The following is a 26,858-nucleotide window of genomic DNA, read 5'->3' on the forward strand; positions in this document are numbered from 1 at the left end:
CGAAAAAGGTGCCTGTAGCAGTACAGGTATCACAACAGACACAGAGAGTCCGGAGGAAAAAGGAAACCATCTTCGCCTGTGCTTCCTTCTTAGGACGGAAGAAAATTTTCCAGAGACCTTTGAAGATTTCCCCTCACATTTCAACATCCTGGATTTGGGCACATGCAAATACTAGTATTTACAGGCCTGACTAGTAAAGCAATTACTAGTCAGGCCTGTGGGATTAGGTTTAGGATAATCAATGAGGTGCTAAACATTTTAGAGAAGCAGCCACACACACTGCTACAGTGGTGTTAAGGACACAAGCTAGCTAACTTAAAGTCACTCTTCAAGGAATCTCTCATCTGCCAAATTTTTAAAAATCTGCACTTTCTAACCTCAAGGAGATACAGTTTTTTTTCTACTTTCAATGCCTAGAAAGCAAGGCTAATGGTAAATGATCAAATTGTATCACACTATTCATGAATTTCAAATAAAACTTACCAAAATCTACAAGTTTAACTCCGCCTTCTGTGGTCAACAGGATGTTATTTCCTTTTACATCACGATGGATAGTTTTGTTGTTATGCAAATGTTGAAGTCCCTAGAAGGTAAAAAATATTTCCTTTTAAAGAAAGCACCAGCCTGTGGTGTGGCTCAGTGGGTGAGTGTCAACCTATGAACCAGGTTCATCCCTGGTCAGGGCACATGCCCAGGTTTCAGGGCTCAATCCCCCAGGAGGGGTGTTCAGGAGCCAGCAGGTCAACGATTCCCTCTCATCATTGATATTTCTATCTCTCTCTCCCTCTCCCTTCCTCTCGGAAATCAATACAAATATATTAAAAGAAAGCACCAAACAAAAACATTTTCAGATGATTGCATTTGTACAAAACCTATAAGAAACACAGTGAAAATTAAGATTCAAGCATTCTTAAATGTTTAATATTGAATTAGTCATATCAAATTACATCACTTCCACTTTGGGCTATATAAAAATTCCAAAAAAGCAGAGCATGCCCTTAACTCTCATCAAATATTTTATTGAAAATGTGTTGATCGCAATAAAAGAAAATGTTTATATACTTATTTTAAATAATGGCAAATAAAAACCTAACTCTTAGTAAAAAATACACATTATCTACCTCATCATAATCACAATCTCAGAAATATACTTAGATCAGAACTCAAGGTTCTGTTGACACCAGGAGGGTAGATTTCCAGTGGAAAAAAGAAATTAGTTGTGCTAAACATTTCAGATTTTGCATATGTACTCTTGCATCAATAAATTCTAATGTAGTAATATTTTTCTAAAAATAGGATCCACATTTTTTATTTAATGAGAAACGCCTCAAATAATTAATGCACCAACAATTTAAATTGCCTTACCATTAGTGCTTCACGTAAAATATAGGCAATTATGGGCTCATTCATTCTTTTCCCCTTTTTCAGAAATCCTTTCACAAGATCAGTCACTGATCCTCCATTGCATAGCTATAAAAGAATATTTCAAGATTGATATTAAAATGAATATGACATTTTAAGGACTTGCTATAAAAGGTTTCTACAAAACATTTTTTAAATTATCCAATTTTTGTTTCAAATTATTATTTTCATCATCCTTATAGTTTCATAAATAAATGAACATATAAACATAACTACTTTACAATTACTTATTGGAACACAGTTTTCATATGTGTTAATTTTTAGAAGAGAATCTAAAGCACTGGGCTTGATTTTTAAATTCAAGGATAAGAATTATGATTCTACATATTAGTCCCACCTTTCAGTATCTAGGGCTTAAAAGCATTCTTGATTTCTGATAGCTTAATTAATAGTGCAGTAGGTTCCATGACTTCAATACATGGCTATGTACTATTTTACATGTGCATTAATTTAAAAACATGACTTCTTTCTGGAAAATTGCAGAATGCTTTGAAGGATTACAAATAATATTTTATAGGAAACTGTTTTAAATATCATGTTTCCCATGCTCTTTAGCCTCTTCTCCTCATACTCCCCCCACCTGCAAAGTAGAGGACTCTAAATGGAAAAGCAAAAAGGAAGAGCATGGTAGGAGAATTTTTTACATCCTAGTTCTCCAAAGTTAGGAAACATGAAACCCCACAGAAAATTCTCAAAGGAGCTGCATATTTGCAGAACATAGAAACACTGATATTAGCAGTGGAATATGAGATAGGAGATACCTAAGCAAATGACCTCAGAACCAACAAAGCTTTGATACATGAACACTGGATCCCCTCATCTCTGGTCCTTTAGCCTTTGTCTTCAACCTGCCTCTTCTTTGAGGGCTCTCATCCATGTTCTCCTTACCCTGACCCATGAGGCCTCCACTCCTATCTGCCTTGGTACCCACAAATTCCTGGAAACTGAAAGAGCCACAATTTCTACTAACCTAAATGGAGGCAGAGGAAGGAGGTGAGAGGAAGTATATTCCTAGCAGGAGGTGAGAGGAAGTATATTCCTAGTTTGAAACACTGAACATATTTTCTCACAAACCTTTCTCTATCACGATAATTAGGTTTTACTGGATGCCTGGACACTTGGAATACATTATGAATTAAGTAAGTGATAACAGTTAAGGGGTATTGAGCACATTCTTTGTACCAAGCATATTTCAAATCCATTTACAGTATTATCTCAATGACTCACCACGCTCTAAAATAGGCATTATTATCATGTCCATATTAAAGATTGGAAAACGGAGACACAAAATAGTAAAGTAACTTGCAAAAGGTCACACAGTAGTGACAGACTAGTTTGTGGACTCAGACAGTCTAATTACAGTTGAGTTTCACACTTACCCATGATCCCCCAAGAGGTTTTATGGGCTGGCTGGTTGATCTAACCATCATGTATACATTGTTTCTATAAGAGGCTGTTTTTTAAAAATCTAAACATGAACTTACAAATGAACATGGGGAAACCCATTTATAACCAGTGTCTTTCTACGTTCAGAGAAATTTTTTTCTGCTTATGTAGTAGGTACAGTCCTAATATTCCAACACTTGCATTTTCTTCTGTATCCAGTCCTCTAACTGGATAGACGAAAAGTGTTCTGCCCTGGCAGCAGAAAACAGTGTTACAGTGCCTCCATTGTGGCCCAGCATAATTAGTTCATAAAATGACTCACAAATTGCCCTAGCTGGTTTGGTCCAGTGGATAGAGTGTTGGCTCTCAGACTGCAGGGTCCCCGGTTCGATTCTGAACCAGAGCACGTACCTTGGTCGCAGTCTCAATCCCTGGCCCCTAAGGCAACCAATCAATGTGTCTCTCTCACATCGCTATTTCTCACCCTCTCTCTGTCTCTCTGCCTCCCTTCCATTCTCTCTTTAAAAAAAAAAAAAGGCAATGGAAAAAATATCCTCAAGTGAGGATTAACTAAAATGGATCAAAATTGACTAAAAAGAAATTAGAGCCCTTTAAATTGCAAGGATCTTATTTAAAAGAACCAAGTCTCAGGACCAGTTTGAAAATTTCTAAAAATAACTGCAGAGAGACTAAAAGTTTATCCTGTTTCTCCAAAGTGTGCCTCTCTTTGGATGCACCTTCTGTGCTTGACTATTATGTTAATGCAAGAGTAAACAGCTAGAATGTGCCAGGGGGAATAAAGGAACCCAAGGAATGTGCAGTAAACAAAATTTTAAAATGCAATCATACAATTAGCACTAAGCAGTTCATGTTTTACTTTCTGGTACCAATTTTTATTTAAAACAGGTCTTTTTCCCATCTATTATAGGTTAGAATACAGAATTCCATGTATTGTATATATACTATATATAATATATACACTGAGTGGCCAGATTATTATGATCTCTGAATGCATAATAATCTGGCCACGTAGTGTATATCCTATATAATAAAAGGCTAATATGCAAATTGTCCCCTTGACCAGGAGTTCAACCAGCAGGCAGGCCAGTCAACCACCCATGTCCCCTCCCCCTGGCCAGGCTGGCCGGACCCCACCCATGCAAGAATTCATGCACCGGGCCTCCAGTATACACACACACACACACACACACACACACACACACACACACTGAGTGGCCAGATTATTATGCGTTCAGAGATCATAATAATCTGGCCACTCAGTGTATACTTTTTAAAATGTAAGGTATATTGAAGAATAAGTTTCATATAATAAAATTCACCCAATTTAGTGCACGATTCTGAATGTTGACAAATGTATTAGTCACATAATCACTACCACAATGGAACAAATCCATCACACACAAATCTCCCTTTATGTCTCTTTGTAGTCAAGTTCCTTTCCTAGCTCCTGGCAACTGCTAACCCATTTTCTGTCCCTACAGATTTTGTCATAGAAATTGAATATTAAGGTATGTAGCCCATTAAATCTGGCTTCTTTGACCTAGCATAATAAATCTGAGATTCATCTATGTTGTTGCACATTACTTTTTAATTATTGTTTTAATAATGTTGTTTATGCCCTTTTTTGATGTTGAGTATTCTATTGAATAAAGGACTGTTTGTTTAATCATTCACAATTGAAAGACATTTGAGTTGTTTCCAGTTTGGGGTAATTATAACTATTAAACATTCACATATAGGTTTCTATAAGAATAGTAGAGGCCCAATGCACGAAATTTGTACAACAGTAGGCCTTCCTTCCCCCGGCTGCCAGCACCAGCTTCCCTTTGGCACCCAGGATCCGGGCTTCCCTCCAGCCGCCAGCAGGCACCTGGGACCCGGGCTTCCCTCGCAGCCCCCGCTTCGTCAGGAAGGTCGTCTGGTCTAATTAACATATTATGGTTTTATTATTATAGATGGTTTTTATTTATCGTAAGTAAATACCTAAGAGAGGGAATGGCTGGGTTCTATGGGTCATATATTTGACCTTCTAAGCAAATGCCAAACTATTTCCAAAAGTGGCTATCCCATTCTGCATTCCCACAAGCATTATATAAAATTTTTCTCCTATATTTTCTTGAGGAAGTTTTATATGTTTAGATTTTAAATGTAGATAGTTCTATGATACATTTTGAGTTAATTTGTGTATATGGTGTGAGGTATGGGTTATATATGAATGTCCAATTGTTACAGCACACTTTTCTATCAGTCCAAAGTGCCCAAGAAACAGAAGATACAACTCTGAGTTGAGTTTAAAATCTAGCTGCCAACATCAAGAGAAGGGGAACTTTAAGTATATACTATTAAGTGAAAAAGACAATCTGAAGGCTACAACAATTCCAGCTATTTGACATTCTAGAATGTTCTTTAATCAAACAAAATTAAAGTATAATAACCTTTAGCTAGAGTTATAATACAGCAGCACTTAAAATGAACTGTACTCAAGCTGTAGTCAAACATTAAAAAAGAAATCCTAAATTAAAACATTCTATAAACAGATCATTATAACTAGCTTCCAAAGACAGTCTTTATAATTTTTCTAAATGCATTCTATCTTTACCATGTTAGAAGAGGATATGAGATTTTCATTCAAATTTCTGATAAAAGACTACTTATTTCTGCAGTTGGCAATTCTGGCTTGTGCTATTTTTCAATTGTGTTTTGTTTAAGAATGCTCAAAAGTCATTTGGTTAGTCTGACAATATTCTATGAAAGGCAGTAAAGCAGAAACTATTATTTTCTTTTTTTTTTAATAAAGGAAGGGAGGTTTTTATTTATTTTTTAAATTTTATTTTATTGATTTCAGAGAGGAAGGGAGAGGAGAGGGAGAGATAGAAACATTAATGATAAGAAAGAATCATTGCTTGGCTGCCTCCTGCATGCCCCTTACTGAGGATCGAATCCACAACCTGGAAATCGAACCATGACCTCTTGGTTCATAGGTCAACACTCAACCACTGAGCCACACCAGCTGGGCAGAAACTCTTAGTTTCTAACACTCATTCTAGTTTTTACTTTGCTCATTTTATAAAAGTGCTCTCAACGCTCACATTTAAGTACTTTTGTAGAAACTAATCTTTAACAAATGCCCACTAGTAAAAATGTTGTATCGTATCGTATGGTAAGTGTATGTGTAATGTTATAAGACACTGCTGTACTGTTTCTAAAGTGTGTTTTATACTGCCTAGGCAATGCGTAAAAGTTTAATTTGCTCTGCAACTTCACAAATATTTGGTATTAATAATCTTTTTTAATTTTAGCCATTTTAGTTTTGGTGTACTAGTAGTCTAAGTGTGGTTTTAATTTGAACTTCACTAAAGATATTGAACACATTTTATACACGTGCTTTTGTGAAGAGCCCAAATTTTTGCTCAATTTAAAAAAAAATTGGGTAGATACCCTTATTAGGTGAAATTTCTGTCTATTCCTAGTGTTTATCACAAATGGATGTTGAATTTTGGCACTTTTTTATGATTTTCTTCTCTTTCTCTTAACACAGTGAATTATGATGCAGTGAATTTTAATGTGCAAACAACTTATTGTAATAAACTTGCATTCTTGGGATTAATACTACTCAATTATGATGTATTAACATTTTTATATCTTACTGGATGTGATATGTTAACATTTTGTGAAGGATTTTTGCATCTATGTTCATGTGGAATGGTAGAATATAGTTCTCTTTTCTTGCAATGTCTTTATATTCTTTTGTCAGCATAATGTTGGCCTCATAAATTAGTAAAAAGACTCATTATCTCTTTACTAAATATTTCATATGATTTTTTTTCCAGAATGGTGATGTGAAGAACTCTTAGACCCATTCTCTAGTGAAACAACCATAACTGGTAAAAAATCATAAAAATAAACAACCATTTAAAATCTTTGGAGCCCTGGCCAGTGTGGCTCAGTTGTTTGGATATCATCCCGTGCACTGAACGGTGGCTGGTTCAATTCCAGGTCTGGGTTGTGGGCTTGATCCCAGGTAAGGGGAGTGCAAGAGTCAGCTGATTGGCTCTCACATCAATGTTTTTCTCTCTCTCTCTCCCCCGCTCTCCTACTCTTTGTCTAAAAGTCAATTTAAAACATCTTTTATGAAAAATAACATCTTTGGAAATTTTATAAGGGCATATGGCAAGTGAAGAAACATTCAAGAACAGAACTAAATCTCAGTAAGAACAGCAAGAGTCTGAGAAACTTGAACCACCCTACTTTCCTCACATCTGTACAGCACAATGACAAAAGTTCTACTCTGGTGAAGTGTTTCCAAGAAGACGGGTTCTCTCTCCCCAAGGTCTATAGAATCTTCCCAAGAAGGGCAGACCACCATCATTTTTCACCCTTCTCCCCAACTCGGAGTCACAGATACTAAAATCCAGGTATGTGTGAGAGGCTCTATTCTTCTATCCAGCTCCCATTCATAAGATGGAGTTCTAACTCAAGAGTAGGAAGTCAAGCCCTGGAGTGTTTCTGAGTGGTTAGAGCATCAGCCAATACACTGAAGGGTTGTGGGTTCGATTCCCAGTCAAGGGCATGTACCTGGGTTGCAGGTTTGATCCCCAGCCCTGCAGGAGGCAACCAATTAATGTGTCTCTCTCACATTGAAGTTTCTCTCTTTCTCTTTCTCTCTCAAATCCCTCCCTCCCTTCCACTCTCTCTAAAAAAAAAAAAAAAAAAAAAAAAAAAAAAAAGATCAGTGGAAAAAATATCCTTGGGTGAGGATTAACAAAATTAAAAAAAAGAGTTGCAAACCAAGAATAGGGGTCCCCATTATCCTCACATCATGCCATCTGACACAATTTGAGAAAACCAGAATCTACCTCTCTGGTCCTCAACCCTGATTATAAAGTAGGATGTCACTTCAAGAGATGGGGGGCCACTGTCCAGCTGCTAACTCCAGAACAGTAGCTCAGATATTTTGCCCAGGGAGAGAAGCAGGACATAAAAACAGAGCTCCCAAACTCTCCCCAATGGACTTGACTTTATTTGAGAGGTCAGATGAGGTAGTTCAAGCCTAAGGGTACTTTTGAAAATAGTGGAAACCTCAGTAATTACAAGGAGGGTGGTAGATAGCTGCATGAGAGCAAGAAGCTAACCATAGATGGTTTAGAAGAGCGATTCAGGAAAGAAACAGCTAGAAATGTTTCCTGGGGTCGGAACCAGCTTCAAAGACCTCAAAGACCAGCCTCAAAAATACCCATTTAGAGAGGCCTGAACTTAATTAGATCAGACAGTGAATCAATTTATACCCCACAACATATAATGTGGAAGACAATAGAGGAATTAGCTAACAATTAGTGGAACCAATAGCTAGCTGGGTGTTATATCAACAGAGGCAGACAGCCTAATATAAGGATGGGGAAAAACACAAAGGAAGCACTGTTAAAGCCATTGTTGCCCCAAGGTGACTGTGAACATGCCCAAGGCTTTGACCTCTGAGGAGCAACATCAGAGGCTTCCTACTGTGGGGGATATACCGTATTTTCCGGCGTATAGAAGATTTTCCTGGGTTAAAAAGTCATCTTATATGCCAGAAAATACGGTATTTCACTAAAGCAATCCAGCCAAGTCACTAAACAAATAAAAAAGCAAAGATAACATAAATGCCCCCAGGAGATTAATATCCAGAGTTCCTACAATAAAATTTCCAGTTATAAATGCAAAAGTTATGAAATATGCAAAGAAACAAGAAAATGTTGTGCATACAAATGAAGGTGACAGAAACTGACTGTGAGAGGGCCCAGATATTGAACTTAACAAGCAGGATATATAAAATGTTAAAAAAAAACTGAAGAAAACCATCTTTAAGAAGTGAAGAAAGGTATGATGGCAATGTCTCATCAAATAGAGAATATCAATAAAAAGATACAATGCACACACACACACACACACACAAATAAAAATAAAAATTCTGGAGTTTAAAAGTAAAATAATGTAAATGAAAATTCACTAAGGGAACTGAAAAGTGGATTTGAACTGACAGAAGAAGGAGTCTACAACTTTAAGAGAGATCATCAGAGATTATGAAACATGAAAAGAGAGAGGAAAGAATACCTTCATTATAGGAACAGTCTCAGAGAAAGGTATGCACACCAAAATATATGTAATGGGAATACAAGAATAGAAGAGAGAATATGGAGCAGAAAAAAAAAAAAAAACTTGGAAGAAATAACAGCTGACACTTGCCAAATTTAAAGAAAATACTAATCGATACATCCAAGTAACATAAACACAAAGAGATTATAGTCAGTCACATAAAATAACAATGTTGAAAGCCTAAAATAAAAAGAAAGTTTTGAAAGTAGCAGTGAAAAAATGAATTCTCTTGTACAAGGGGCCCTAATAAGGCTGACTTCTCATCAAAAGCAGTGGAGGCAGTAGGAAGAAGGATGACATATTCAAGTTGCTAGAGCAAAAACTGTCCATAAGAATCTTATCCAGCAAAACTATCTTTCAAAAATGAAAAGGAAATACATTCCTACATAAACAAAACTGAGAGAATTTGTTGCTACCAGATCCACCTTATAAGAAATACTAAAGGATGTTCTTCAGGATAAAAGCAAGTGATCACAGACAGTGCTAATATTATATATAGGACAGTAAAAAAGCTAGGAAAATCCCAGGATGAGTGGAACAGGGAAACTAAAACAGGAAAATTAAACAAAGCCAAAAAGCTTTGCAAGCTGCTTGTAGCAGGACCTTATCTTGAGAACAAAAGGTTAAAACCTCTCCTGCTCACAAAAGAATGCAGGAGAGGAGGGAGAAGAGAAAGGGGAATGGAGGAGGAGGAATCCTAATTCAACTTCTCACAAACCAGAGACTACTTAGTGCAAATCAGCCTGGAGTTGTTAAGGCAGCAGGGAGGAGGGGGAAGGAGAGTGCAGTCTTATCTCATCCCACTGTGTAAACAGAAAAGCCAGCAGTCTGGGGATTTATTTGCCAGGTGCTTCTCACAAATTGTGAAAAAGCCATAACAAGGAAAAGGGGTGACCTTCAGAGTTCATCTATACCAGAATAATTAGCAGAGGAATTAAAACAAACAAAAAAAACTTAGATAGGAGGGTATATAATGCCTGGAACCCCCACCCAACGGAGCTCTTCAGATTAGCTAGAGTCCATCTGTGATTCATAAGGCAGATGTATAGATTTGCTTGTATTGCTTCTTTAATAAATATGCATGCTTTTAATTTTTTTATACATATATATATATTTATTGATTTCAGAGAGGAAGGAAGAGGGAGAGAGATAGAAACATCAATGATGAGAGAGAATCATTGATCAGCTTGCCTCCTGCACGCCACCCACTGAGGATCGAGCCCGAAACCCAGGCATATGCCCTCAACTGGAATCGAACCTGGGACCCTTTAGTCCACAGGCCGACGCTCTATCCACCGAGCCAAACCGGCTAGGGCTTTAATTTTTTAATAAATTCATTTTAACACAATCTAATCAGGGTCACTCCTTTAAATTCATTTATACGAGAAGACCAGAATTGAGGTGGAGAGAGCCCTCTCCCTCTGACGCAGGGATGTCCAATAACACACTTCTGCACCAACTTGCAGTCCTACCAACAGTGCACAAGTGTTCTCTTCTCCACATACTTCCCAGCATATGTTTATTTAGTTTTAAATGGTCTTTCTCCACCATTCGACTGTAAGCTCCATGATCACAGAGTTTGTCTTACTCTCTACTGAAAGCCCAAAGTCGACCAAAATGCCTGGGCCAAAGTCACAGATGATATTTATGGAATAAATGACTGGTTGGATAAACTTAAGTTCTGTACACTTACGCGTGCACACAAACGCATACAAAATGACAGAATAACATCTTTTCACATGGTATATAAGGTACCTCTTCAAAGTGTGACATTTTTTACTTATTAGTAATTTCAATAAAATATATTAATGTAGTAAATTCTGTACCTCAATAAAATACTGATAAGATATGAACGAGAGCTGTCATCATCACCTAATAGATGGTTCCTAATGTGTACTTTCATTATAGGTAAAATTTTCACATTACTTTTCAAATGTGTAAACTAGAAGCAGTTCTTTTAATGTATTATCCTATATAATAAAAGGCTAATATGCAAATAGACCGAACAGTGGAACAACTGAACAACCGGTCACTATGACGTGTGCTGACCCACCAGGGGGTACGTGGACCATGGTAGGTGTTGGCCGCAGTGGGATGGTGGAGCAGGTGAGAGTGGGGTGCCAGACCAAGGCGGGGCGCCGGTCGCTGTAATTGTGTTAAGCCTCTGGTGGTTACTGAAAATTCTTTTCTCCTGCGAACCGCAGTCCCGCCCAGCGCTAGCACCTGCTGCTGGCACCAGCCCCGCTCCTGCTCCCGTTTGCACCCTCTGCTGGCACTGGAGCCACCGCTCACACCTGCTGCCTGCGCCCAGTTCCGGTCCCAATTGCTCGGCGCTGTCAGCGGTGTGAGTGGTGGCTGCAGGTCGCCCCTGAGGGCTTCTCCATCTCCCCCTGCTCCTGAGGGACAGAGGGGTGATCGGGGCAGCAGCTGCCGCTCACACCTACTGACAATACCAGCCTTGCTTGCACCCGCTGCTGGCACTGGCCCCAATTGCTCCACGCCCTCAGCTAGTGCGACCGGGGTGGCACCATCAGCACGTGGGAGTGGTGGCGGCAGGAGCAGGGCTGCCGGCAGACAGGAGACCGGGGGCTGTGGTGGGAGGGACCAGGCGGGGGCACAGAGGATGGGCCAAGATCCACCCCTATGCTCACCACAGTCTCGCAGCCCTCAGTTCCTTTCAAGGTGCATGAATTCGTGCACTAGGCCCCTAGTTGAAATATAATTGGCTCATTTAAGTATGCAGTTTGATGTATTTTGGTAATTGTTTACAATCATGTAACCAGTAAATCAAGATATAAAACAGGCCCTGGCCAGTTTGGCTCAGTGGTTGGAATGTAGGCCTGCAGACTGAAGGGTCTCAGGCTCCATTCTGGTCAAGGGCATATACCTCAGTTACAGGCTCATCCCTGGCCCTGGTCGGGGGCCATGTGGGAGGCAAACAATACAAGTGTTTCTCTCACATTGGTGTTTCTCTCTCTCTGTCTCTCCCCTTCCTTCCACTCTCTAAAAAAAATCAATGGAGAAAATGTCCTTGGGTGAGGATTAGCAAACAAACAAAAAAGATATAAAACAGTTCCCTTATCCTAAACTGTTTTGAAATTCTTAGGAAAACACCATTAAACATTGGTAATGCTAGCAATAAGAAATCTATGATAAAATCTAGGATAAATTAATCTATGATTAAAAAAGAACTCAGAAATGTTTCATGTGCATGGTAGGAATATGTTGATTTAACAAATGGCAACACATCTTAGGCCACACCATAGTTTCCCTCTGAGGTAATACTATAAACTTGCACTCCTGTTCAAAGAGTGGATGCTTCTGCAAGCACTGAATTACTATTAGGGAAGAAATATATAGAAGCCACACATATGGGTTTCCAGGGTTACAATTAGATTTTTTTTCCATCTTGCCCTTTAAACAAAAATAAAATAAAATGACTAGGTAACTGGCTGTCTGTTCTATTGCAAATACACTCAATAATAGCATTTTACATGAGAACTTGGAATGGTGGTTCCAGCCCTAAGAACATGAAAAGAGTCATCCTGACCTTTATGCTCCTCCACGGCAATTGTACACAGCCAAAGGCAGGAAGGAGCAATGCTGTGCTATCAGAGCAACTCCGAAGCCCAGCTTCCCACTCCTGCCCTCCATCCCCTGGCCCCTCCCACACATGCAAGTCTGAAGTGGCTTCATGTCTCCTGTGTACATGCTCTCTGGAAAAAAAAAAAAAAAAGAAAGAAACCATTCCTTCATTTTACTTTCTATCATCCTATGTTTACTTTCCTCATGACAGGATTGCTAGATGCAAGTATAAAGACAGAATAACTACTAATGCATGTCATATGAAAGTAGTACTTGTCTACAAAAACCACATCGATTACCTGAAATACGTATTTGAGAGGCTTTATGATTATTTACTGAATTTTTGTGCTTTCAAATACCACCTGTAATTTTTAGTCTTTGATGCCTTGAAAGGGATATAATTTCAAAGAGAAAAACTGCTATAATTGGAAAGCAATGAGAGAAAGCAATGTCACTGTTAAGAATGAACAAATCAGGACCAATTCAGATAAATAACAGTATGCAGTGTGCAGCACCACTGCAAAAGGAATAATTATACCTCAGATTGAATTATGAGGGAGAGGGTCTTTTAACACAAATATGTCCTAACTCTGAATCTTGGCTCCATTCTGGCTGAGGGAACACTAGGAAAATAGCATCTGAGAGAGAAGACTGGATTGCTTATGGATTTAAAATGTAGCTGTTCATCCAACCCAGAAGGGGAAAATTAGTTACATCTCAGTTTTTCCATTGTCATCATCAGTAGCAAATGCTTAATGACTCAATTTTGACTCTGTGTTTCAGTCTCCAGGTTCAGTGATAAGCATATGCAGAAACCTAACCAACTCTCATGTCCCCCTCGGTCCTTGCCACTGACCTTCAACTGGAGACATTAGGAGTTAAAGAAAGTACAAACCCAAAAGAGGCACAGTAGTTCCCCTCTTATCGGCAGTCTTTTTTCCCCAGGGTTTCAGTTAACCAAGATCAACCACAGTCTAAAAATATTAAATGGAAAAATCCAGAAATAAACATTTTATAAGTTTTCTATTGCATGCCATTCTGAGTAGTTTCAATGATGAACTCTATTGCTGTCTGATCCATCCGGCCAGGACATGAATCATCCCTCTATCCAGCATATCTACACTGTACATAGAGTACATACGGTATTTTGAGACACAGAGAGTAGAGACCACATTCACATAACTTTTATTACAGTATATTGTTATACTTGTTCTATTTTATTTTCAGTCATTGTTATTAATCTCTTACTGTGCCTAATTTACGTATAAATAAACTTTATTATAGGTGTATATGTAGAGGAAAAAAAATCCTATATAATAAAAGAATAATACACAAATTGACCCTAATGGCGGAACGGGAATGACAGGTCACTATGATGTGCACTGACCACCAGGGGGCAGACGCTCAATGCAGGAGCTGCCCTCTGGTGGTCAGTGCGCTCCCACAGGGGGAGTTCTGCTCGGCCACAAGCCGGGCTGATGGCAGCGAGCGCAGCGGCTGTGGCGGAGCCTCGCCCGCCTCAGTGGCAGTGCTAAGAATGTCCGACTGTGGCTTAGGCCCGCTCCCAGACGGTAGGTGGACATCCCTCAAGGGGTCCTGGACTGCAAGAGGGCTCAGGCCAGGCTGAGGGACCCCACGGAGTGCACAAATTTTTGTACACCAGGCCTCTAGTAGTACATATAAAGCTCAGTACTATCCATGGCTTTAGGCATCCACTGGAGGTCTGGGAACACATCTATCCCCCATGAATAAGGGGGACTACCGTATCTGTATTTTACTAAGCAGGTCAGCCAAGGGATGAGGTAGCAATAGGCAAAAATTAACGTAAGTATGGTACTTTAAAATGAGGCATAGATAAAAAACAATTAGTTCTCCCTTTATGTCTTCATGATTAGGAAAACCTAAAATGTTAAATGACAGTAAAAATCTCCATAGACCTTCCTGTAAAAGAAAAACTAATCACATCCCATAGCAAAAAATGTTCTACCTCTTCTCTTAGTAGGTCATTTCATTTCAACTGCATACCTGGAATTTCAGAAGGCTAGCAACTAGTACTCTTTTACTAAATCAGGGCAACATTTATAGTCTGAAGATAAATACACAGAAAATTTAGAAGGAAAGAATTCCCAAACAGAACCTTGTATATTATTCATGCTCAAAAACTTATAGTATGCCCTGGCCAGTGTGGATCTGTTGGTTGAACGCTGTCTCATGCACAAAAAGGACTCCAGTCGATTCCTGGTCAGGGCACACACCCAGGTTGTGGGTTTGAAACCCGGTCGGAGTGCTATGGGAGGCAACTGATCAATGCTTCTTTCTTATATGGATGTTTCTCTCTCTCTCTCAATTCAATAAAACATATTAAAAATCCTATCTAATAAAAGAGTAATATGCAAATTAACCATCACTCTGCTACACCCACAAGCCACGCCCACCAGCCAATCAGAGCGAGTATGCAAATTAACCCCAACCAAGATGGCTGTGGCCACAGAGAGCAGGAGGGAGGCTTGGGTTTCCCTGGCAATGGAGCCAAGTTTTCCACACAACCTGGAAGGCCCAGGCCTCCACTCAAGGGTACAAAGTTTCAATTATAGAAGGTAAATAAATTCCAACAGAAATGGCGGCAGCCACGGAGCTGGAAGAGCAGGAGGCTAGGGTTGCCCCAGGCGATGGAGGAAGCCAAGCTTCTGCAGCCCTGGTTGGCTCAGGCCTTCACTCCAGGCTACAAAGTTTCAATTATAGAAGATACATAAATTCCAACAGAAATGGATGCCACCACAGAGCAAGCAGGAGGCTTGGCTCCTCTCCAGGCTACTAAGTTTCAGTTGTAGAAGATAAATAAATCCCAGATACCAGGGCCCCGCTTGGGTCGCCGGGGGGGGGGGGGGGGGGGGCGTGGCTGGCCTGCAAACCACCACAGGTCCCCTTGCCCAGGCTGCCCCACACCCCAAGGGAACCCCCACCCTGATCCAGGACACCCTTCAGGACAAACCAGCTGGCCCCCACCCATGCACCAGGCCTCTATCCTATCTAATAAAAGAGTAATATGCAGATTGACCATCACTCCAACACACAAGATGGCTGACCCCATGTGGTCAAAGATCCTGCCCCCATGTGGACACAAGATGGTCACCACAATATGGCCAGCAGGGGAGGGCAGTTGGGAGGGACCAGGCCTGCAAGGGAGGGCAGTTGTGGGTGATCAGGCAAGCAGGGGAGGGCAGTTGGGAGGCACCAGGCCTGCAAGGGAGGGCAGTTGAGAGGGACCAGGCCTGCAAAGGAGGGCAGTTGGGGCAATCGACCCTGCAGGGGAGGGCAGTTAGGGGTGACCAGGCCAGCAGAGGAGGGAAGTTGGGGGCAAACAGGCTAGCAGAGAGCAGTTAGGCATCAATCAGGCTGGCAGGGGAGTGGTTAGGGGGTGATCCAGCTGGCAGGCAGAAGCGGTTAGGGGCAATCAGGAAGGCAGGCAGGTGAGCAGTTGGGAGCCAGCAGTCCTGGATTGTGAGAGGGATGTCCGACTGCCCGTTTACACCCGATCCCTCGAGGGGTCCCAGATTGGAGAGGGTGTAGGCCTGGCTGAGGGACCCCCTTGCGTCCCCCCTGCATGAATTTCGTGCACTGGGCCTCTAGTTATCCTACCTAATAAAACAGTAATATGCAAATTGACCGTACCTTCGCTACACCCATAAGCCACGCCCACCAGCCAATCAGGAGCAAATATACACATTAAACCGCAATGATGGCAGGGGGAGGGGGCAGCACCCGCTGCCGGTGGGATCCAAGCCATGATGGTGGACTGGGGCAGGCGGTTAGCGCCGGCAGCCGGCTGACCAGGTCCCGGATAGGGGCTTCGAGTCAGCCGCCACCAGCAGCGGCTGACTTGAAGCCTCTATCAGGGATCACGGACCAGGGCAGGCAGTGTGGGTTAGTGCCCACAGCTGCCTGCCCAAGTCCGCCATCACGGATCACAGACCAGGGCAGGCGGCGTGGGTTAGCGCCCGCAGCCACCTGCCCAGGTCCGCCATCACGGATCACGGTCCAGGGCAGGCGGCGTGGGTTAGCGCCCGCAGCCGCCTGCCCAGGTCCGCCATCACGGATCACGGTCCAGGGCAGGCGACGTGGGTTAGCGCCCACAGCCGCCTATCCAGGTCCGTCATCACGGATCGCGGACCTGGGCAGGGGGCGTGATCATGGATCACGGACCAGGGCAGGCGGCGTGGGTTAGCGCCTGCAGCCGCCTGACCAGGTCCCCGATAGGGACTTGGGAGTCTAGTATAACAAAAAGAATATTCAGCAAAAGCAGGAGACAAGGTTTCATAAGTTCTCCCCCAGGTCACCACTGTTCTCTTATACATTTTAATTATCCCAGACTTTGCCTGATGGGATTTGATTTGAATTATGCCTGATAGAGATTACATGGCATGAATTGTAGGCTCATTCTTTTTGTGGTTGCCTGACTGAGAAAGGCCTCGGAATGAGAGAAGGCACTTTTATTTTCCTTTTTCATTCTATAGAGACTGAGGAATTACAGTTATATGAAGTTAGTGAGAGAATGAAAGTCTCATGCTGTATTTTTCTGTAAGTTTTATCATGTGGACTATCAAAAACTTGGTGGGATCCTTTTCAAGAGATGTTACAAAAATTATGTTGGAATTAACATTCAAGAGTAAAAGGAGAGAAGTGAGTGGTGGGTAAAGGAAAGAACTTTGTCCTAGAAACCAAATAAAAGCCACATAAACCTTCAGATTCTTACTCATTGTGCTTTGGAGGTATTAAAGGATAATTTTTTAAAAAGGTAAAATCATGACTCATAATCTGTATAGATAAAAGGCTAAGTGACTGACATTTGTCCATCCGTCCGACCAACCGGTACATATGACGCACACTGGAAATTTAAAAATAAACTTTGACTCGCACACATGCCATACATATAAAGCTCTCGCTGGCGCTAATTTGAATGTTGCATTTGGTGGGAAAGTTCTTTTCAGAGGGGATTTTTGTGCTGCCATGCTATATGATTGGCCATAGTACAAATAAGTTTAAAGTACTGTAGTGTTTGGGGATGTTTCAGACAGTTGTCTCTTAAAACAAATATGAGATCAGAGGATTCTGCTTATAGTGAATGGTTAGTAAAACTTGGAGATGGCAAACTTGATAGCAGTTTTCATTTAGGAATGGATATTATTGAAATTCCCCATGAAATGATTTGTAATGGATCTATTATTAAAGCCACTTTTGGAAATAGTATATCTATAGATAATATTAAAAATATATCTAAACGTGCAATTCTTTGTTCAAAAAAATGAGCACATTCAAAAATTAAATGAAGAAATTTTGGATATACTTGATGAAGATTTTCACACCTATTTGAGTGATGATTCCATTGACTCAACAGATGATGCTAAAAAGGAAAATTTTCCTCTTGAATTTCTTAATAGTATTACTCCTTCTGGAATGCCGTGTCATAAATTAAAATTGAAAGTGGGTGCAATCATCATGCTATTGAGAAATCTTAATAGTAAATGGGGTCTTTGTAATGGTACCAGATTTATTATCAAAAGATTGTGACCTAACATTATCAAAGCTGAAATATTAACAGGATCTGCAGAGGGAGAGATTGTTCTGATTCCAAGAATTGATTTGTCCCCATCTGACACTGGCCACCATTTAAATTAATTCAAAGATAGTTTCCCGTTATGCCAGTATTTGTGATGACTATTAATAAATCACAAGGACAAACTCTAGACAGAGTAGGAATATTCCTACCTGAACCCGTTTTTGGACATGGTCAGTTATATGTTGCTTTCTCTCTCTCTCTCTCTTTTTTTTAAATTATTTTTTAAATATATTTTATTGATTTTTTCACAGAGAAGAAGGGAGAGGGATAGAGAGTTAGAAACATCGATGAGAGAGAAACATCAATCAGCTGCCTCCTGCACACCTCCTACGGGGGATGTGCCCGCAACCAAGGTACATGCCCTTGACCGGAATCGAACCTGGGACCTTTCAGTCCACAGGGCGACGCTCTATCCACTGAGCCAAACCAGTTATGGCTGTTGCTTTCTCTTGAGTTCAAAGAGCATGTTACGTTAAAGTTAAAGTTGTAAATACTTTATCTCAAGGGAAATTAGTCAAGCTCTCTGAAAGTGTTTTTACTCTTAATGTGGTATACAGGGAGATATTAGAATAAGTTTAATCACTTTATCAGTCATTATTTGCATCAATGTTGTTTTTATATTTCGAGTTTGTTATTGTTGTTATATCATTTTGTTATTGTTTAGTTATTAATAAAATTATGTATTATTTTCATATACATTGTACTTATTTCCTTTTATCTCTCACACTTTTATGATAGAGAAAGGGCAAATAGCAATATTAAAATATTTCATCTAATTAATTCCCTTTCAATGTGCATGAATTTCGTGCACCGGCCTACAAGTAGTATAATAAAATGAAGAAAAGATACAGGAAAGAAAAAAAACTATATCAAAATGAAAGAAATAATTTAAATCACAACTAAATAATAGATAAAACAGACTGCCCGGAAGGATCTACATACACATTATTCTTAGGATTTCAATTCTATTTTGAAATATAAATAAAATGATTTTTCCTGGTAAAAAGTCACTGGGCAGCAGTTGTTCTAAGCTGGCATAGCGCCTACCCACATGCCAGACTGATAATGAGGTGTGTGATGGTGGCTCAGCCCCTCCGGGACACATCTTCCTTATGTAGATTCACTTTAGAAACCAAGCGTTGTTAGCATGGCTTGGTAGGTAACATCACAGCCTCTTTTGTGCCACTCTTTTGGTATCCTCATGCAAAATAATTCATTTGGGCTTTATTACAATAATAGGTATAATTAGCAGTCATTTTGTAGAATAAAGTATTGATGCCACAAGCCAATTTTCTGAAAGTTCCTCTAAAGCAGCATTTGCACCATTCATGTTTATAAATCAGATAATTATACATCTGGCCACTTATGTGTATATGTCATGTGTAATTGATTTACATATGCAATTCAATTATCTTATATCAGTTAGCTTCTTGCTATCTTTACCCCCTTCCCCCCACTTTGTAAGTTCAGATAGATTAGATTTCTGAAATCCCATTATAATAAACTACCATTTATTCTTTTTTTCTCAAGCTATTTAGAGATATTTCCAATACCACACCTGATAATAAAATATAAGGACAAACCTCAAAGAAGCTGTTAAGTCTCTACTGATTCATTATATCAGGAAGCTGCTTCACTTTACTGGATGTTCCAAAACCATTTTAATCAATCTTTTCTGTCCTCTGAAAAGAACATCTAACTATGATCAGGAGTCTCAACTCTTACCTAATTCCACGTGGTAATAATGAATGTCAGTATAGGATTTGATCATCATAGAAGACAATGACTGATCTCATTCAATATTTTTAAAGGCAAAGATTTATATCTTGTGTTCTTGCCCATTTAGGCCTACATTACAATGCCTAATCATCTGCCAATGATTCTACATGGAAAAAAGTAAAGATGCAATAATCGAAAATGTTTTGAAGGATACAAAGACATGAAATTTTATTCAAGACTACACTAAGGATTTGCACAGCATTACATCTCAAATATACAAACACAAACATGAAGTAAGCCCTTTAAAATTCTCCATTAATTTAAGGCAAAATGGTTTAAATTCATAATTTACATTGCATTATTAAGTAACTAAGTTTTGCTTTGTTTTCATGTGTGATTTAACTAAAAACATAAAGCTATTTAAAAGTTAATTGAGAAGTACAAAATAATTCTGAAATCCTAATAATTTGCCTATTTCTAAAAAACACAGCTGGTTATTTAAAAATTTTAAACTTCTATATAATAATATAATACACAGTTTCAAATTTTGGAAAGGCTCTTGGAAATATTATTTTACAGTTTTGAAAGCCTCTATGGTTCAATTGAAGGTGGCAGATTAAACATATAAATTTATTTCCTCTCCTTCATGAATCTCCGTTAAAATGCTAGTAAAGGAATAAAAAAGTATAAATCACAAGAAAATAGAGAACAGAAAAAGAGAGAGCAGCGGACAAGAGGTTCAATAAAATTTTTCAATGTGGAAATCAGATAACTAGTGGTAACTGATGTAGCAATGCAAAGGAAGCCACAAACTAAAGTGCTCGGTGAGCAGATTAGCCCAGACAGGACTGAGTCACAGTGAAAGTGGAGGTGGAGTAGGAAGGAGCGATGCAGAACACAAGGAGTCCTTTGGAAGTCTCTAATCAAAACACTTGACCCCTCTTAACCCACATACAAGCTATACACATCCAGAGCCTGCCTGGTACTCCTCACACACTCACCCAGCAAGAGACTGGAGGTTTTGTTCCCTACAGAGGGCCGGACTGAAGAGACTCAAGATGTGATGACATCACTACAGCGGATCATGAGAGTAAGGCGCATACCATTCATTACATGATGTACAAAACAGAGAAATCAAGGTGGAACGTGGAGGTGAAGAGACCCAGAAAACAATGGATTCTACCCAGGTGAGCAGCAGAGAGATATATCAGAGGTGAGATGCATGACAGACCTCCAGAATAGAGCAGGACACCGGTTCCAGAAGTGCAAATAATAACCTTGCTTAAATGCAGAACATGGATTACTACATAAAAGAGCAGAGATGCTCAGTCATACATTTCCAGGTACATCAACCAACACATCAAAAGCACAGACCTGCTCAGGAGAAGGTGGCACCACTAAATGGGCAATACATTATTATTGCTTTACATTTTAGGCCTTTTGGTTCTACTTGCTTTTTACTGTGTATTTATTTTGAAAAAGGTAAAAAGTAATTAAGAAATTACAGTAAGTGAAAAATAGGATAATTTGTTATGTGATATTTTTAATCATTTAAACATACAGAAAAAGGTAAAGGATATAATGTTAAATGTTAAGAATGGTTGTTAAGAATGGTTCTGATAGTTTCAAGTATTTTCTACAATTATCATCCATTATTTCTATAATCCTTTATAATTCATAATAAAAATATGATGTTGAGTAAGGAAACAATGTAATTTATAAATGATTATTGTGCCACTGCAGGAAAACCAATAGAACATTCTGAAAGAAGAATAATCACATGCTAATAAAATCATAATGAACACAATAAACATATGATATTACAGTGGTCAATAAGGGTTTTACTAGCCATGATAACAACTTTAAAAAATTCTTAAATCACTTGAATAATGATATTCAATGAAAATTAGTAAGACCACATTTTCCTAGGACAGTTACCTGAGCAGGCACCTTCTAGAGCTCGGCATTAGAGAGAACTGTCCAAACTATTCTCAGGACTTAAAAGGCAGAATCTACAGCTTTCCTTTGGCAACTTAGTCAGTATTCTACATCATTTCTACTGTTGTTCTCCCCCCACCTCAAATGTAAATACCTGGTTTTGTAATTTATGTCATTAGTATTCAACAAGGAGAAAAAAAAAGAACCACAGCAGCTCACCATTTTTGCATAATGAAGCCTCACTTAAATTAATTTTCTCTTCTATCCTAGCACCTGGCACAGAGCCTCAATCATGTATTAGCTGAATAAAATATGGATGAATAAGTAAATATTATAATGAAGTCCCTTTTAAGCTTGTTCTTCTGCCAGGAAAATAATCCTAGTTTCTTTTAGGCTTTTATTGTGGAGATGTTCCTTTAATTTTTAAAAAATATATTTTATTGATTTTTTTACAGAGAGGAAGGGAGAGGGACAGAGAGTTAGAAACATCGATGCAAGAGAAACATCGATCAGCCGCCTCCTGCACACCTCCTACTGGGGATGTGCCCGCAACCAAGGTACATGCCCTTGACTGGAATCGAACCTGGGACCTTTCAGTCCGCAGGCCAACGCTCTATCCACTGAGCCAAACCGGTTAGGGCTGTTCCTTTAATTTTTAATAATCTTTGTGGCTTTTAATTTCCAATGTGTCTTAAGATGACAGGGCCTGCCCTAGCCAGTGTGACTCAGTGGACAGAGCGTTGGCCCACAGACTGAACGGTCCAGGTTTGATTCCAGGAAAGGGAACAGTTGCAGGCTGGCTCCCCAGCACTGGTCGGGATGCATGCGGGAGGCAACCAAGTGATGTGCCGCTCTCACATCGATGTTTCTCTCTCTCTCTCTCTCTCTCTCTCTCTCTCTCTCTCTCTTTCCCCCCTCCCTTCCACTCTCTCTAAAAATCAATAGAAAAAATCCTTGGGTGAGGATTTAAAAAAAGATGACAAGGCCAAAACTGGGCTCAACATTCCACTGAGGATGTAACCAGTCAGGAACACAATAGAACTGCTTTGTGATATCGATGTTGCATAAACATGATGTCATTCCAAGCCCACACTGCAAATTTCTACCCATAAAATAATGTTGAAATACTTACCTCAAGAACCAACCAAAGCTTATCTCCATTTATTTTATCCTTCTTGAAGTACATCCCATAGAATTTGACCACATTAGGATGGTCAGAAAGAGTTTTTAAGATATTATACTCTGCTTCAATCTCTTCATCAATATCCTAGTTTCAAAAAGAAATAGGAAGAGAACTGTGAGAAAAGCATAAATAACATCAAAGAAACATATTACAGAAACTGAACAGAGAATTTAATTTTGTCAAAGCAAAGTCATAATAGTTTTATTGTGCTCAGCACTGTCCATTGAAATTTCTCGTTACATTGTTTAAAGAGAGAGTTTGGGATTTTCCTGCTAATCAGATACATCTCCAATTATGTTAATTAAATTAAATTAAAAAGGGATTTAAAAAGGCTATTTTGGTATGTAATTAAAGAGAAGCATATATGGAGAACTACTGCAGATGATTTCCTTTACTTTGTAGTGTTAACTGCATTTCAATGGCAAGGCCACTAATTTAAAATAAAAATTTTAGCTAGTTCATTTTATTTATTTGAAATACAGGGTATTTATAAGCTATAAAACCCAGTCATACAATAAATTCCCACCTTTCCAAAAAAGTAAGATACAATAAATTCTTATCTTTCCAAAAAAAGTAAAATGCAGTTAAATTATATAAAATGGTGTATAGCCTTTAGTTAGCTAAAGGCCCATTAAGAATAAGGAGAATTGGTTGCTATCCTGTCAATAAAAATTCAAAATAGCCACTTACTAGTAGTCATGTTTCTAGAAAACCACATATACATAAAACAACTCATAGAGGAATAAATAAAAGAAAGCTTTCTAATACCGTTTTACAGTAATATTTAATGTCCACATTGTTTTAAGACAGATGATGGAATCACAGAGCTGAAAAGAATTTTAGACCATAGCTCTAATATGAGAGGAAGACACTAAAGCTCAGAGAAGTCAGTCACGGAGCTGGTTAGTACAAGATCCAGGACTAGCCTGCAAGACCACTGCCTGCTACCTTCCGATCCTACTCATTCCATCCTTATTTTTGGAGAAAAATTTACTAGTTCAAAATCCATAATAATGAGACCCTTTTAATAAAAAAAGCCACCCTGTGAAATGCTTGGATGCATTTAAATTTATTTTATTTAGATTATAATCTCTTGGTTATAAATCTTTTTTATTTGACTTGTGATATGATGGATGAAGAGTAAATAATTCTTAGAAAATCACATGGGTACTATGACAAGAATAAAAGCAGCAAAATTTCATACTAGAGCTATGCAATCAATATGTTCCATTAAAGCAATACAACAAAGCATGATTTATTAGGTTAGTAGTATACCAAACATGACTATATTATGAAAGCCATCTGTTCTTCTCCATAAAGAAGTAGGGAATGGGAGACACTGCTTATAGAATCAGACCATTGGATCTGTCTGGAATATTTTCTCTTGTCACCATGGACCCCGATCCCTAATTGCAAAGACTAGAGGAGAGAGGTACAGTCACTTTGGTACAGCTTAATTTGGGTCTCTCTTCCCTTAGTTTAAATGGTAAGAACTTTCCAATAGGGAAATGAGAAGACATTCCACATCAGTTAAGACTAAGCATAGTGCTGCTCATTATTTTTCCTCATTATTACCTAGTTACTGGGGGGCGGGGGGAGGGGCACAACCCACACTCTTCTTTACTCAAAAATAATATGAAACACTATAGTCAGCATGAGTTTAGTAGAAAGAAACTATCCCTTCCCCCCCCCCCCCAAAAAAAAAATCAATCTTAAGATGAACAGTGGCCCAGAGACCTTTTGTAGTGACCTCCAGTTTTGTTAGTGGGAGAGCTGGGAGGAGGACTGGGACTCTGATTTACCTCACCACAAATCACATCATTTATATCAGGCTACATTCCCATCACATGTGCAAGAGTGATATAAATGGAGAAGCGGCTTTCAATAGGAGTTTGGGGATTATGTGACCACTGAGCTCATTCCCACTCATCCATGTGCTATGGGAGAGCTACATATCTCCCAGTAGCTGAAAATGTTCCAAAAGAGCCAGCTCACATTCCCAGAAAACAGAATCTTGTCAATCTCCTCATGCTCTTCAGAGCAAAGAAAGACTTAGTAGGTTGCCTTATCACTACTGCTATTCCAGAAAAAGTAAAGGGAGATCCCATTTGGGCATTGCGTAAACAGACAGAACATGAAATTCAGTTCTTCACAAGGAACCTCAACCTGATTATAAATGAACACTGTTGAAACCATTTAAGCAAACCTGAAAATTAATTTCCCTTCTCTGAATGAAATTTAATGTTTTTCAATCCTCACCTGAGGATATGTGTTTTTATTGATTTTAGAGAGAGAGAAAGGAAGAGAAAGAGAGAGAGAGAGAGAGAGAGAGAGAGAGAGAGAGAGAGAGAGAGAGAGAGAGAAAGAAAAAAGAAAGGAAGGAAGGAAGGAAGGAAGGAAGGAAGGAAGGAAGGAAGGAAGGAAGGAAGGAAGGAAGGAAGGAGAAAGAAAGAAAGAAAGAAAGAAAGAAAGAAAGAAAGAGAGAGAGAGAGAGAGAGAGAGAGAGAGAGAGAGAGAGAGAGAGAGAGAGAGAAAGAAAGAAAGAAAGAAAGAAAGAAAGAAAGAAAGAAAGAAAGAAAGAAAGAAAGGAAGAAAGAAAGAAAGAAAGAAAGATCCCTATAAGAGAGAAACATTGATCATTTGTCTCCTGCACACACCTGGACCAGAAATTAAACCTGCTACCTGGGTATGTGCCCCACCGGGAATCGAACCACGCACAACCTTTCAGTGTACGGGAAGATGCTCCAAGAAACTGAGACACACTGGCCAGGACCGAAATTTAATTTAAAAAAATATATGCTGGCTTGGCTTAAGAAAAATTCCTCCTGCAGCCTAACTAAATGCAAGAAGAAAAGGAGATCTGGTCCTGATGACATGTGAGGACTACTTCTAAACCCATGGGTCTATTATTACAACTTTTTGAAATCTAAAGTAATATAAAATGAACTACTGAGCTGTTGTGAGCTGTATTTATTTGTATTATATATTTATTAATTTATCAAATATTTCTTCGGCCTTATCTTGTATGTTAAGCATACAAACAAGGAAAATCTAACAATCAGAACTTTTTCCCCACATTTTCTTCAAATTGCAATAAATCAAGATAAGGTACTTACAGACTTTTTACAGACAAAAACAAAGTTAATTACATGATAAAAACAATGTGACTTACATGAATCGGATCCAGAATTTTGACTGCTGCTTTTTGGCCGTTTTTCTTATTCAACACTTTAAAAACTTTCCCGTAAGTTCCTTTGCCAATTGTTTCGGTGATTTCCCATGTATCAGAAGGATCAGGAAAGTTATCAAAGATGATTGTTTTTCCAATTAATGGCAGCATCTCAAAAGTTTAAATCACTGGAGAGAAAAAGCACAGAGTTTCATCTCCATTTGATTGGGATATTAAATAGCACACATAAACTCATGGGAAATTATCTAATATTTTCACTGATATGATGGAAAATATACATCAGTAACCAAATGTACTTAGAGTCAAGGAAAATTTTAATTTCAATTCTTTTTGCAAACAGATTCATATGAATTTAATAATGCTTTGTAAGCAAGCCTTGATTTCTATGTTTAATATAGTCCCATATTAATTACTGTTCATTCTTTTCAGATTAAAATAAGAGGTCTATATTTAAATCATTTTATTTACTACTTTATACACAGGTGTGAAAAATTTTAGCATGCTTAGAGATGATAAAATTCAACTTCTTCACAAAAGCAAATCCTCACTTTAAACTTATCCTTTCTTTTAACACTTCTCTATATAAAACCCAATAAGGGGTTCTTCCACATTGCTTTTAGGAATAAATTTCTTTAACATAATCTACCAGTTCCTTTAAAATATGG

At 38.9% G+C, this 26,858-nt stretch overlaps 1 protein-coding gene across 1 annotated transcript in view; it reads right to left on the minus strand.

Annotated features, from left to right (window-relative positions):
* The window catches only part of MYO3A (myosin IIIA), a gene marked incomplete at both ends in the record, with an annotated part of 210,068 nt that extends 183,725 nt beyond the window's left edge, over positions 1-26,343 (minus strand). The window contains 4 exons of the mRNA XM_079797460.1: positions 484-583; positions 1,366-1,470; positions 22,953-23,087; positions 26,176-26,343. Of these exons, the coding sequence (XP_079653586.1) occupies positions 484-583; positions 1,366-1,470; positions 22,953-23,087; positions 26,176-26,343 (508 nt within the window). The remainder of the gene's footprint in view (positions 1-483; positions 584-1,365; positions 1,471-22,952; positions 23,088-26,175) is intronic.
* Positions 26,344-26,858: the final 515 nt, after the last annotated feature.

Source organism: Cnephaeus nilssonii, assembly GCF_951640355.1.
Source record: "Cnephaeus nilssonii genome assembly, chromosome: 1".
Classification (NCBI taxonomy): Eukaryota; Metazoa; Chordata; class Mammalia; order Chiroptera; family Vespertilionidae; genus Cnephaeus; species Cnephaeus nilssonii.